Source organism: Helianthus annuus, chromosome 14 (genome assembly GCF_002127325.2).
Source record: "Helianthus annuus cultivar XRQ/B chromosome 14, HanXRQr2.0-SUNRISE, whole genome shotgun sequence".
NCBI lineage: Eukaryota > Viridiplantae > Streptophyta > Magnoliopsida > Asterales > Asteraceae > Helianthus > Helianthus annuus.
Genome location: NC_035446.2, coordinates 50,948,966 through 50,964,791, shown reverse-complemented (window position 1 = coordinate 50,964,791; position 15,826 = coordinate 50,948,966). Strand labels below are relative to the sequence as shown.

General features: G+C 39.0%; 1 protein-coding gene across 1 annotated transcript; it reads left to right on the top strand.

The window, feature by feature from the left end:
• The first annotated feature begins 2,867 nt into the window (after positions 1–2,867).
• Positions 2,868–3,320, top strand: LOC110928182. The gene has a single exon (XM_022171341.1). It carries the CDS (start codon positions 2,868–2,870, stop codon positions 3,318–3,320), a length of 453 nt encoding a protein of 150 aa, XP_022027033.1.
• The last annotated feature ends 12,506 nt before the right edge of the window (positions 3,321–15,826 follow it).

Below are 15,826 nucleotides of genomic sequence, written 5' to 3'. Positions count from 1 at the left end.
AAAATTAAATATACATTTATTATTGTTTGGATGATATTCGGTTTGAAGAAATACTGAATCATGTGAAGTCAGTTTCTAATGAAATTATATTCAATTTATAGTCAAAATGACTCAAAGCTGGGGAATCAAAAGGTGAATCAGGGGATTTCTTCCTGATGGTTTTCCTTAAGCTATAAGATAAGTTGTAAGTAATTTCTACCATCTATAACAATCCTACAATGAAGCTTGCGTATTGTTAGCCATGTGGAACTGGTAATGTTCACAAACCAAATCAATTAGCTTTCATGTTCAACATATTTATTTTTTGTTTTATTTCATCAATAGATGTTAGCTATTATGTAAGGATGGGCAAACAGTAGCCGTACCGAATTTCTCGGTACCGATTTAGTATCGACATTTTGCATGTTCGGTACCTATTCAACATTTTGCGTGTTCGGTACCTATACATATCGGATTTTACCTTCAAATGCCGGTCCGTACTGATACCGAACCGTACCATACCGGGTATTTTCGGTACCGGTACCCATTTTTTGGAATTTTCGGTACCGGTTGATACCAAACTCATCCCTACCATTATGTACACAATCACTACATGTTCCTTTCTATCCTTATTTTCTTTCTAGTAAGCTGTCATAGCTTTTAATTGAATTTAAATAATCTTTCAGCAACTTTTCTATAAATGTCATATGTTTTGACCCGTTAATCAACCCATTTTAAACATATTTACTAGATACACAAATTGTTACCCAACTCACTCTCTTATAATATTTTATTTATGATAGGGTGGTGTAGGCATTGCCAGGGATGTTTGATACCGCATAAGAGGAAGCCCGTGCTTATGACGTTGCAGCAAGGCGACTAAGAGAGTAAAAAATGAGACCAACTTTGAGATATCATTGGTGTTCCCATTGTATATATCACTAACAATAAAAGGAAAAGAAAATGAAGTTTGACGACTGTAGTAGTAATAGTAGCATTAGCAATAAGATGAAGCCTAACGATACCACAAATCAATAAACTTATTATAACGATGTAGAAGTCGGTTTGAATCTTGGTAGTCGTTTGAAATCAAAAGCTCAGACTATCTGTATGCTTTATTAATTCAATTTAATTATTATTTATGTTTTATGTTTGTTCTGTTGGTGGAGTTTTCATTTCTATATTTATCATCACTAATCCAATATTATTATTGGAACAAATCTATTTCATTATATGTGTATTCTTATTTATGTATGTGTAAGAGTTGATTGTACATATGTGTAAATCTTCAGATTACACATGTGTAAGTTTGTGTTTTTATATATGTAAACGTCATGTATTATGTACTATTATGAAATATGTATTACATATTACACATGTATAAATTGTTCCGTGATCACTTTATTTTTTATGTTTTACACATTTTTAGCTCATATACACGTGTAAACTGTTCCCTATCAATTAATTGTTTCCAATTTACACATTTGCAACTCATTCACACATGTGTAAACTGTGAATTAAACAAGATAGTATCTTATGTATAGGGGATGGAACCCCTATAAATTTTATTGTTAACAAAATATATTTACAACCTGCTAGCAAATTTTATTGATATCAAAATATATTTACAACCTACTGGCATTGGGCTTCCGGGGATATACCCAAAGATACCAACCCAAAACCATTAGCTATGGTCAAACAATTAGAACCTAACAAGGCCACGACCATAAGCTAAACTAGAAATTAAAAAAAAAAACACAACATATTCTAGACATAAAGCCACACCGACCCGAGTCGAACGTAAAATTAAATCTATACAATCAAGTTTCAAACAACCTAAACCATCCAAAAAACAAAAAACAAACATACACGACCAAAACATTAAAACAACATCTAAAGTATAGCATCCGAGAGTCCATCTTGAGCTTCCCAAAAAACCTTGAACTCGACCAAGAAGCAGCATCATGTGACAACCCACATAATTACAGGTACTGTACAAATTAATTAACTCTAATTATGTGCTTAATGACTGTGCTTGATTACATCAGACACTTTAAACTGCTTACTGATTCATGTTACATACATACATGTGCATCCTTTACATACAGTCACTCCATTTATTTCATACAGAGTTGTAGGGTTTGGGAAGTGCAACTCCTTCCTGGACGAGTTGCATGTCTCCTATCCTTGTTTTGTTGGTAGTCTTTCGTTAAGTCTTACGAACTCGTTTTAAACAAGTAATGTTTTGTAATGCATTTTGTGGTTGATGTTTTAAGACAGTATGTTATGCATTTTTCCAAACTATTTTAATGGATGAACATCATATATTTTTTTTATCATATAGCATTGTTGTGATTGTTGCTATGGTATTAAGAAGTCACACCAATAAACCCACGCTTCCGCAAAAGCCAGGGTGTGACAGCTTGATATCAGAGCCTCGATCATAGCGAACTAGGATTCATTCTCGAGTCTAGACTTGATCACTAGGGCTCTCACGAAAATGTTTTCAAACATTTTTACATTTGCATACACTAAAAGTCCAGATCCAGGGCACAAACATTTTTACAAACAAAAGGGCACAAATACACTTTTCAAAATTTTTGCATCAGTCTTAGAGACTGAGGGAGGTTTCAGTCTTAGAGACTGAGGGGTTCAATCTTAGAGATTGAGGAAGTTTAGCCTTAGAGGCTGGGGAAAGTTTGAGTCTTAGAGACTGGGAAAGGTTTGGTCTTAGAGACCAGGGATGTAGTCTGAGAGACTAGGAAGTTCGGTCTTAGAGATTGGGAGGGATAGTCTGGGAAGACTAGGATGCATACATGATTTCATTGTTATTTGTTTACATGCTTACCTGATTTGTGTGCATATGTTGTGGTTGTGTTACAGACACCATGGCATCATCTGGTAGTGGAGTATCCAACGCGAGCGACCCGATGGCCTTTACCTCTGATGACGAGATGGCCACCGACTCGGGAGTTTACACCTCAGACACCACGAGCACCGATGAAGACGATTTCCAGCCGTTTGCCCTACCGATCTTCGAAGACGACGTACCCCTAGCTGATGGCCCACCAGGAGAGGACCTACCCTTTGTTCCAATCCCTGCCCCTCTCCCCTTCGCTGCAATTCCCTTTGAGGAACAACCTCTCGACGCGTTACCCGATGGTGACATCGACCTACTCATCGAGGGTCCCCCGGAGGGAGACCAGGATGGTGGGGCCCCGATGGAGGACGATGTTCCACTTGTTGATATCCCAGTTGTTGATCCCATTGTTCCCATGGTTGAGCTTCCTGATATGGAGGTTCATTCTGATTCGTCCGCCTCAGGTTCTTTTGAGTCGTAGCTTCCTCTATCCCACCGTTGGGATTCGGTTACATTCCTCGTATTGTCAATGACGAGGAGATGGAGATGGAGGACGAGTTGGTCCCCGAGGAGCAGCCTGCTGAGGCTCCTATTCTCCCAGATGATCAGATTCCTGTTATGCCTGCTGATCATCAGCCCGCTCCAGTCGTTCCAGAGCCCATTCTTGCCCTTGACCCTATTCCTGTCATTGATGCACCCGCCGTTGCACCACCAGCCGTTGAGACCCCAGAGGTAGCACCCATACCCGATCCCATGACGATTTTTGATGACCTGGCACCGTTTGCTACCCACATTGACCCGAGATACGCTAACACCAACAATGGGTGGATTAAGGAGGATGACTACCCTCCGTATGTGGTCCCAGTCACTCCCACTACCGTACCTGTTACTGCACCACTCGATATTCCGGTGTTTCCTCCACCCACATCTGATACCCATCGTACCGATCTCCCGATTACTTTCCTTCAAGACATTCCTCCGCCATGACCTGGGGAGGGATCGTCGAGTCAGCCTTTCGGCCACACACCATTTATGTCAGGAGATAGCCAGTTTATACCACAGATTCCTTATCCTGGTTTTGTTCCACTCGTGCCATCTACTGCACCCTTCATGTCTCAGTTTCCCCATACCACTTTACCATTTACATCTACCCCACACATCACTCACCCAGTTTCAGCCCCGATGGGCGAACCATTTCTATGGTCATCACCCCATGTTATGCCAGTATCCGACCCTTATCACCCGTTTCATGTCGGATACTCTATAGAGGACACGCTCACGTCACTACAGTTACAGCAGGATGCCCTGAGACGATATTGTCCAAGAGTTGGGGAGAGCTCCACATCCTCCATGCCCCTTCCAGACTCTGTATACAGCACCTCACACTCCTTTTGCATCATCCCATGATTCAGATATTCGTTTCCTTCCTCTTGACCAACAGGTTGCTTACGTGTTGCGTTTCGCTTATGCTCTTGAGGAGGACTTGGTGCAGTTGCGCCGTTTGCTTTTCTTTCGCTTTCCACCTCCTCCGCCTCCATCGGCATAGCCACTTTTGATTTATTGCAGGTATTGATTACTTTTGACGAGAAGACAGCGATCGAGCCAGACTTACAGCATTTTTGAGGACCACTTTTTGACACCATGACTATGGATATTTGATTTTGTCAGTTGTATTTGGTTAGACATTTCAGACAAGGGCATTGTGACCCTTAGTCTCTTGGGTTGTATGATGCTTTTTGGAAAAACTTACAAACGTTGTATTGTGGTTTTAATTATATGAAAGCTCAGTCGCAGTATTCTTATTACATGCTTTGTTAAAGTTATTTATTTTATGATTATGACACGAGATGTTATGTGGATGATGAATGCTACTATGTATAAGTATAGTTATTATACTTGCTATGACCTGACCAATATGAAACATCCTCTAGAAAATGCCTCCACGATGCGAAGCACGCATGCCGACTACCCAGGCAGAACTGCAAGGAATCATCGTTGCCGCTATTGCGCAATATGCTGCTTCTCAAGGAGAAACAAGCGGAAACATCTCGAACAACAACAATAACCCTCCGAATGGTAATGATCAATCATAGGAGACACATTACACTATATTTGGACGATTCATGTGCGATTGCTAATAATTCCTAAATGACGTTGCTTGTACAGTGTGTACTTTCAAGCAATTCTTAGATTGCAAGCCGCAAAACTTTAATGGCACTGGAGGTGCCGTGGCTTTTACCCGTTGGACTGAGAAGACAGAAATGACGATAAGAATGAGCAAATGTGCGTTGGGACAACAAGTTACATACATCACTGGGCTCTTTACTGATGGTGCCCTATCATGGTGGAATCTCCAAGTTCAGACCTTAGGAGAGGCTGCAGCGTACGCCATGACTTGGGGCTGAATTGAAAGAGCTGATGCGCAAGAAGTATTGCTCCAGGGCTGAGATCCAGAGATTGGAAACCGAATTTTGGAACTTAAGGATGGAAGGTCCAAAAATCGATGAGTATGTTCAAAGGTTTCATGATCTGTCCCACGTAGTGCCGTACATGGTCACGCCCGAATTCAAGCGCGTGGAACGTTTCATCTGGGGGTTAGCACCTCAGATTATGAGTATGGTCACAACGTCTAAACCGGCAACCATTACTGAAGCCATCGACTTGAGCATCTCACTGACTGGAGAAGCCATCAGGCTAAACAAGTTTTTGAATGATGATCAGAAAAAGAAAGAGACTCATGTGGACCGGTGAAAACAAACGGAAGTTTTCCAACTTCAAGCAAGGAACCAACAGCGGTAGCAAGAGAGGTGAATCAAACACACCGGCCAGGGCCAAGACTGGTGATGAAAACAGAGGAAAGGGTTACATGGGCACTCGGCCCAAGTGTGGTACATGTCAGTTCCATCACCCTGGCCTGTGCCGACTCAAAAAATGCGAATCTTGCGGGAAGACGGGCCATTCAAAGGAGACGTGTTGGGTTGGATCAGGCCAGGGTGGCCAAAGGGGTTACAATAACAACAACCGTGGTAATGGAAACAGGCCGCAAGGGAATAATGGGGGAAACGGAAATCGTGGGAATGCCCCGAATCAAGCTGGTAACCGGGGAACAAACGGAAATCGAGGCGGGAATGGTAATGGGAATGGCCGAGGGCCAGGATGCTTCAACTGTGGGGACGTTGGGCACTTCAAAAGGGAATGCCCAAAGTTAAATCAAGCGCAAGGCCGAGTTTTTAACATTGGTGCGAGGGAAGCGCGCCAAGATCCGAATGTTGTCACTGGTACGTTCCCTATAAATCAACGCTATGCGTCTGTTCTTTTTGATACTGGTGCCGATTATAGTTTCGTATCGTTAGAATTTAAGAACATACTTGGGTTGGCCACTAGTAAGTTAGACGTTCCGTATTCTATTGAATTGGCGAATGGGTAACTAGTTGAAACGGGTGAAGTTATCAAGGGATGCATGATAGAACTAGGAGGACACGAATTTACGCTAGACCTACTGCCAGTCGAGTTGGGAAGCTTCGACGTGGTAATAGGGATGGATTGGTTGTCTAGCAACAAAGCCGAGGTGGTTTGTCACAAAAAGACCATCCGCATCCCAATGGCCGATGGAGAGACGATTGTAGTTCATGGAGAAAAGCGCGATATGCCATTGAGGATCATTAACTGCTTGAAAGCTAGGAAGTGTTTGAAGAAAGGACGTGTTGCCTTCTTGGCACGTATCGTTGATAAGGAAGCCGCTGAGTCAAAGATAGAAGACATTCCTGTCGTAAGGGAATATCCTGAAGTCTTTCCAGAAGACTTGCCAGAATTGCCGCCTCCAAGACAAGTCGAATTTCACATTGACTTAGTTCCAGGCGCCACGCCTTTAGCTAAGGCACCTTATCGACTTGCACAATCGGAAATGCAGGAGTTGTCAACGCAACTCCAGGAGCTATTGGATAAGGGATTCATCAGACCAAGCTTCTCACCTTGGGGAGCTCCAGTTTTGTTCGTTAAGAAGAAGGATGGTAGTTTTCGTATGTGTATAGACTACCGCGAGCTTAATAAGTTGACTGTCAAAAACCGATATCCTTTGCCAAGGATCGATGACCTGTTCAATCAACTACAAGGTTCGAGTTTCTACTCAAAGATCGATATAAGATCGGGTTATCACCAGTTGAGAATACAAGAGGAAAGTATTCCCAAAACTGCTTTTAGAACTCGATATGGACATTACGAGTTTCTGGTGATGCCGTTTGGGTTGACAAACGCACCAGCAGTTTTCATGGACTTGATGAACAGAGTCTGCAAGCCGTACCTCGACAAGTTCGTAATTGTATTCATTGATGATATTTTGATCTACTCGAAGACGAAGGAAGAACACGAGCAACACTTAAGAGCTATTTTAGAGCTACTTAAAAAGGAGAAGTTGTACGCTAAGTTCTCGAAATGTGAGTTTTGGTTACGCGAAGTCCAGTTTCTTGGACATGTGGTTAATGTAAATGGAATCCATGTGGATCCAACAAAGATCGAGGCGATCAAGAGCTGGGAGACTCCAAAGACGCCAACCGAGATTCGACAGTTCTTAGGGTTGGCTGGGTATTATCGAAGGTTCATTGAGGATTTTTCTAAAATCGCTCAACCTCTGACCGCACTCACACAAAAAGACAAGAAGTTTGATTGGAGCGACAAGCAAGAAGAAGCGTTTCAGTTATTGAAAAACAAACTTTCTGACGCACCGATTTTAGCTCTACCCGAAGGCACGGACGACTTTGTGGTGTATTGTGACGCCTCGCGTCAGGGTTTAGGCTGCGTGTTGATGCAACGACAGAAAGTCATAGCCTATGCCTCGCGCCAACTAAAGGTACATGAGAAAAACTACACCACGCATGACTTGGAGTTAGGCGCCGTAGTGTTCGCATTGAAGATCTGGCGACACTACTTGTATGGAACGAGATGCACAATCTTCACTGATCACAAGAGTTTACAGCACATTTTTGATCAAAAGGAACTTAACATGAGACAGAGACGATGGGTTGAGCTGTTGAACGACTACGACTGTGAAATCAAGTATCACCCAGGAAAGGCGAATGTGGTTGCTGACGCCCTAAGTCGAAAAGAAAGGATTAAGCCCATAAGGGTTAGGGCCTTGGAAATGATTGTCCAGACAGACCTCTCGTTGCGCATTCGTGGCCTCGCAAAGGAATATTGAGAATGAGTATCTCCGTGGGATGGAGAAGCAGTTAGTGCCAAACAAGGAAGGAACATTGTGCTTCATGAAACGAATTTGGGTTTCTCTGTTTGGAGGATTGAGAAAGGTTATATTCGATGAGGCTCACAAGTCACGATACTCGATTCATCCAGGAGCGGATAAAATGTACCAAGATCTTAAGGATTTCTATTGGTGGCCTAGGATGAAAGGCGATGTTGTAGTATATGTTGGCAAATGTTTAACTTGCGCCAAGGTTAAAGCCGAGTACCAAAAGCCTTCAGGTCTTCTACAGCAACCTGAAATACCCAAATGGAAATGGGAACAGATTTCCATGGACTTCATAACGAAATTTCCAAAGACGCTCAAGGGTCATGATACAATTTGGGTAATAGTAGACCGTCTAACAAAGTCTGCACACTTCCTGCCAATCAAGGAGAAGGACAACACGAGTAAACTTGCTGAAATATACCTGAGGGAGATTGTTGCGCGCCACGGAGTGCCTCTCTCGATTATCTCTGATAGAGATGGACGCTTCGTATCAAGGATTTGGCAGTCCTTCCAAGAAGCATTTGGTTCTCAGTTAAACCTGAGTACAGCGTTTCACCCACAAACGGATGGCCAGAGTGAACGGACAATTCAAACATTGGAAGATATGCTGAGAGCATGTGTAATGGACCTAGGTGGTAGCTGGGACAAACACTTGCCATTGGTTGAATTTTCGTACAACAACAGCTACCACACAAGCATTGGAGCAGCACCATTTGAAGCTCTTTACGGACGCAAGTGTCGATCACCGCTATGCTGGGCTGATGCGGGTGATAGATAGTTGGTTGGCCCCGAAATAATTCAAGAGACAACAGACAAGATCTTTCAAATTCAAGAGCGCATCAAGGCAGCTCGCGATAGACAGAAAGGCTATGCAAACCAAAGGAGGAAACCTTTTGAGTTTCAAGTTGGGGATATGGTTTTGTTAAAGGTTTCACCCTGGAAGGGTGTGGCACGCTTTGGAAAGCGTGGGAAGTTGAATCCGCGTTACATTGGTCCTTTCAGAATTCTGCGAAGGATTGGGCTTGTAGCATACAAATTGGACTTACCTGCAGAACTTAATAGCGTTCACGATACATTCCATGTATCGAACCTGAAAAAGAGCCCAACTCAAGAGACAGTTGTCATTCCTGCTGACGAGGTTCATATCGACGACACACTCCACTTTGTTGAAGAACCGGTTGAGGTTACGGATTGGAAGGTTAACAAGACACGCCGGAGTAGTGTCAAACTCGTCAAAGTTCGATGGAATGCGCGACATGGCCCAAAATTCACGTGGGAACGTGAGGATCGTATGAAGGCCAAGTACCCACATTTATTCCCCAAGACCCCTGCAACTAGAAGCAGAACCTAAAATTTCGGGACGAAATTTTCTTATCGGGGGGAGAATGTGACAACCCACATAATTACAGGTACTGTACAAATTAATTAACTCTAATTATGTGCTTAATGATTGTGCTTGATTACATCTGACACTTTAAACTGCTTACTGATTCATGTTACAAACATACATGTGCATCCTTTACATACAGTCACTCCATTTATTTCATACAGACTCTTAGTGACAAACCTGATGCACAAAACACAGTTAGCACAGTGAGCGGATAACTCAGACACATGCTGACAATGCCAGCACATAGACAGACACTATTTTTAGGCCAACATGGGCCGGAGATAAAGCACTACACCAGTATGGAATGTAGGGAAGTGAGGACCATAAGACTATGTCACTAGGTGATAGTTTGAGTGCCGTAAAGTGCCTAAAACTCATTTTAAGTACAAAATTCTGCATTTTCAGTAACAATTCAGCTTTTAACACACTCGTATTATACATAGAATTGACTAAATGGTCCTGAACGCTTTCCTAAGTGTTAGAATTAAAATTCGTTACAAAAAGATGCATAAAAGACTATATGCGGTACAATTAAACGCTTTAACGGAACGATACGTAACCGAACAACCAGACATTACCCGGGACACCAAAATACTGTCAGAAATATTATTTTATCATTCTTAATTATTTACGATCACAAAAATCCCCATACACTATATAAACATGACATACACCCACTATTCTAGAAAATACCCTTAACCTCCTAATTATTTACCTATTAGTTACCAAAATTTTACATTTTACCCCCCCCCCCCAACCAAATTTCGAGCCAATGATTACTAAAATATTTTGTTAAGATTTTACTTCTTGTAATCTTAATTTTTATTGGCCAAGAGCTAGGTAATTATGACAATAGGGTTAGAGGGTTCATGGTTCCAAGAAATACTCATCATAACTTTAAAATCCTCACTCAAACTCACCCTCTCCCTCCCTATTTCGGCTCCCCATAACCGAACCCACCCCCATCTCTCTCATACCTTCATCTTCTTCACCACAAGTCCCCTTTCCAAGCCTTGAAGATCATTCATAGAAGTTGCAAGTTGAAGGGCTCTCAAGAAAGCTTTGTTCAAGTCTTTGTCACCATCATTTCTTCATCATCCTTGCACTAAGATTTCTACCCTAGCCTTGTGCTAGTAGTAAGTCCCTTTACACCATTGTTTCATCTTGTTCTTTGTTATGATATATAGTAGGATGATAATGTTCAAGTCACACAAAAGCTAGAACCCTAAAAGATGAACATGGAACTCTTCATAAAAACCCTACATAAAAGGTTTGTATGAAGTTGAAATCAGGTTGGATTAGGGTTGATTAAGGCATGCATGAGGTTTGATCATTAAATCATCTATAAACCATGGTTAGGACCCTTGTTGATGCGTTTTTAGTAACTTTTACAATGTAAACAGCTTGCTGATTGGTATTTACAGCCAACTTCTACAGGCTGTAACTGGACCGTTTTAAATCGAAAAACTGATTTTCTAAAGCCTAAAATATGCATTTTGGAATAACCGAACAAATGGCACTAGAATCGTAATTTTTCGAGGTCGTTTACTATTTTTAAAAGACTGTTTTTGGACAGCAGCTTAAGCTGTGTTTTTACTGCAGAAAAAGTGTGTTGTATTCGAAGTCATAACTTCAAAACCTGAGTTGAATCAACTCATGAAATGTTTACAGTAGATGGTCACCGTTGTCACGATGATCCTCCAACTAGAATTTCGTCAATCGGACTTACGGTTAATTTTTAGTGAATTATTCCGTAAACTGCAATCAGAAAGTAACAAATCTGATTGCAGTCGGGTAAATAAATTTCTATAAAATATTGGTGACGAACTGGACCCTGATATTTTTACACAATAAAATTTGGATTATAGGAGTCATTCTGTAAAAATTTGGGAATTTTTGGAAAAGGTTAACTATTTTATAAAAATCCTCGAAAACAGTCCAGTTTTGATTGATTAAGCTGAAATAAAGTAAGTAATGCTTTGTATGTCTAAATGTCGATTTGATTATTGGAAATGAACCATGGGATATACGTAAAAGAAAATGATATGCTATTAAGCATGGACACCTCCATTTACAAAGGAGGCTATGGCGAAATTTTCCGAAAATCCGAACACTTAGTAAAAATATTCGAGAAATATAGATACGAAATAGTTGCCTAACTATTTTTCTAAAGACGATAGTTAAGTTAAAATAATGATTATTATTTTAACAAAATAATACCAAAGTAACGCAACTCAAAACACTAAACTCTAAGCCAAGGCACGGCCCGTTCGTCTAATAGACATTAGTACGTTGTAGGTTGTCGTGTAGCGGACAGAGTTGAGATTCGAGTCAAGACGCACTACGGTGAGTTCATGACCCCCTTTCCTTTTACTGTTTTCGGTTTTATTCTTCGGGGGTGGAATACATGTTTACAATTTATTTCAGACATTTTATACATGGTATTGTTAGCTTAAGGAGGGTTTTTACTACGCGATCAAGTGAGTGGTGGGCATGACACTTAAGGCCATTAATCCTCATTGTAGGACCACGGGACATGAGTGATAGATCTATTTGGGTGTAGCGAGCCCACACCCATGAGGCCGGGGCGGCCCATAGTGGTGACTATGTCTTCATACCGGAGACAAATTTGCTAGGTTTTAGTCTTCCTGCACCAGTTCACATATGCTATTGGCTTTGCAACCCAATGGTGATCAGTTTTTCCTTATTGCTACATACCAGGGACTATTTTACTTACAGACATGCTAAACGGTTTATACACACAGACTTACACATGAACTCGCTCAACTTTTGTTGACTTTTTAAACTACATGTATTTCAGGGAATTAATTGGATCTGGCAAGTGTTGCATGTTAGACAAGCTGCGTACTTAATAAGGATGTCATCCAGAGTTGTAGGGTTTGGGAAGTGCAACTCCTTCCTGGACGAGTTGCATGTCTCCTATCCTTGTTTTGTTGGTAGTTTTTCGTTAAGTCTTACGAACTCGTTTTAAACAAGTAATGTTTTGTAATGCATTTTGTGGTTGATGTTTTATGACAATATGTTATGCATTTTTCCAAACTATTTTAATGGATGAACATCATATATTTTTTTATCATATAGCATTATTGTGATTGTTCTATGGTATTTAGAAGTCACACCAATAAACCCACGCTTCCGCAAAAGCCAGGGTGTGACACATCATCCTCATTTCTCAACCTACACAAAATCCAAACAACCATATGCCAAACCAATATTTAAGTCACTTGTTTTACATGCCAATATAAACAAATAAACATTCTGACTTACACATGTGTAAATTCTCGGCTATACATGTATCAATTTATTCTACACATGTCTAAGTTTCTGTTGTACACATGTGTAAATTCTTAGTTAAGCATGTGTAAATTTATTTTATATAGTGTTTGTTTTACACATGTGTAAATTCTCAGTTAAACATGTGTATATTTGTTTTACAAAATTTTTGTTTTACACATGTGTAAATTCTCAGTTGCACATGTGTAAATTTGTTTTACACATATGTAAGTCTCAGTATCCCTTCTTGGGCGGTTAATGAAACATAACTATTATGATTTACACATGTGTAAACCTTCGTATTTATGCTTATTTTTTAAAAGTATTATGATTTACACATGGGGGTTGGGTCCATTTGGCAAAGCCATTGGAGTTAAGGTTTTGCTCCCCTTGAGCTCAAGAGTTCGAGCCACGCCGAAGGTGGATTTTAGTGTATAATTAATTCGTTCAAAATTTTTTTTTGATTTACACATGTGTAAATCTTCATATTTATGCTTATTTTATTTTTAAATTATTATGATTTACACATGTGTAAACCTTCATATTTATGCTTATTTTTTAAATTATTATGTTTTACACATGTGTAAAAACATACGGAAATCCCTGAAACGCGATATCGACACAGTTTCCAAGTTAATCGCATCATCAATCTGCATTAAACTCACACACATTATTAGCAATAAACAAAAAGCAGCAATAACATATACTTAAAAACGGTTCATTAACTTGTATTCTCAAAAGCTTAGTTGACCCATGAACATAAGACACTATATATCTCTATACTTGAATCAACCCAGTCCTTTGTTGTGAAGCTTTGTTCAACAAGAAAATAAACTACTTTACCATTAATCACAATTCCTATCAGTTTACGCCTACATGGCATTAATCATTCTAGTCATTTCTCAACTTTGCTTCTTATGGTCCGGTTACCCTTTTCCGACTACAAAAGATTAGAAAAAGCTCTTCACTAATAATTTTACAACATTAGAGTTACAAAATTAGATTACACATAGCTAACTATTGCATTATGTTGCATAATGACAACATAGTACCACAATTTCCACAACAATATCTATTTTACACATGTGTAAGTGTCTTTTTTTACACATTTATAAGTTGTTCATTGTCACATGCAATTTTTTTTAAGAAAGACTCATTAATATGTGTATGTAAATGAAAAACCCCAAGCAAACATTAGCATCAGACACTAACAATCAGAACTCCATCAATTCTCCTAGCATACATAACTAAAAATCACATCAATACCCAAATAAACCTTACAATTTCATTTTCAAATTGAGTCATATAAACCCTAATTCCCCCATAACTAAAATTCACATCAATGTCCAAACAAACCTAACAAATTTTGACTCAAATTCAGTCACAGAAACCCTAACTCCACCAATTATCAATATATATAACTAAAAATTACATCAACGTCCAAACAAACCTAAAAATTTCATTCTTAACTACTAAAAACCTAATAATAATACTTCACACCATCAATCAGATCCAAATCAAAACAAAGATCAATACCTGAATAAGATGAGCAAATAGTGAATCGATTCAGAGATTGACTCTAAATTCTTCAAACGACTGAAATCGCACTGTTGTAATCAGAAAATTACCTGAATCGCATCCTAATCAGAAGATTATGATTCTTCAGATTCCTCTATTTCAATCAGAAGGTTGATTCTTCATGATAATCGCATCCTAATCAGAAGATTATGATTCTTCAGATTCCACTGTTTCAATCAGAAGGTTGATTCTTCATGATTTTAAAATTGATGAGTTTTTTGTTACAGGGATCGATTGAATGATTTTATTGGGTTTTTGTCTTTTGTCTTTTGACAATAATACCCCTTTAATTATTTAATTTAAGTGTCATCCTTATTTAAACTCCTCTAATCTTAGCCCTTAACTTAGGATGATCTATGGATAAAAATTGTTCCCAGTGTTCTCACAAAAATGGGTGTTCTCAAGATAACCCTCCCCTATATATATATTAGGGTTATCTTGAGAACACCTATATATATATATATATATATATTGATCCGGGCCGAGGTGGACCAAATTTTTTTCATAAACGTAGATGCGTATATATTAAACACATTTGTAAAAAAAATTCAAAAAAAATGTCGTGTGTGTAGTTTTGAGCACCACAAGTTTGTGTTTACGGTACCCGTAAATTTTCCGGTTAGATTTACGGTACCTGTAAACAAAAACTTGTGGTGCTCAAAACTACACACACGACATTGTTTTTGAAATTTTTTTACAAATGTGTTTATAATACACGCAACTACGTTTATGAAAAAAATTTTGGTCCACCTCGCCCCGCACGGTGTAGTTCTCACGGTTCTTACAACTCGAGGTGGTTCTTATTTTAGCGCAACTAATTATTGCGAGAACAAAAAGAACAACTCCAAATCACTAAATTTTGGGATTTAAGATTCATATTTCTTAAATTTTATGATTCTTACACTCATATGTGTATTAAATATACACAAAAAATCATATATTTTCCCCTACACATAGTCTACATACATGTAGGTAATTTAGCCTACACATAACCTACATGTGTGTAGGTTATTTAAAAACTGAAGATTTTTCATATTTTGTTTTAAATTCTAGTGTGAGAAACAATTAATCTTACATTTATAACATTTTCATTTACTTTTTAGGTTTTTAGGATTGAAAAAATGAGTGATTTATTTTGTTCTGCATGTTCTCGCAATATTTAGTGTTCTGCATCGAACCTTCCCCTATATATATATACATATATATATATATATATATATATATATATATAAAGCAACTGTTGCGATTTTTAAAATTTAAAAAATAGGTATAGATATAGTGATTATAATGCAGCGTGAAAAACAATGATTTTTAGACATTTACCAAAATTTTTAAAAATTGGGGAATGGATTGAAAGCTGATGTGAATGCTCTAAGAGTATTCACAATGGTTTCTCTATATATTTGTGAGTGAGTTACTTATATTATAAGGAATGGTTGTGAGTGAAGGAGAGTCAAAATGTTACAGTTCATCTGTAAATATA

Excerpts from the sequence above, each read along its gene's own strand:
- LOC110928182 (XM_022171341.1), top strand. The coding sequence starts at position 2,868 with ATGGCATCATCTGGTAGTGGAGTATCCAACGCGAGCGACCCGATGGCC.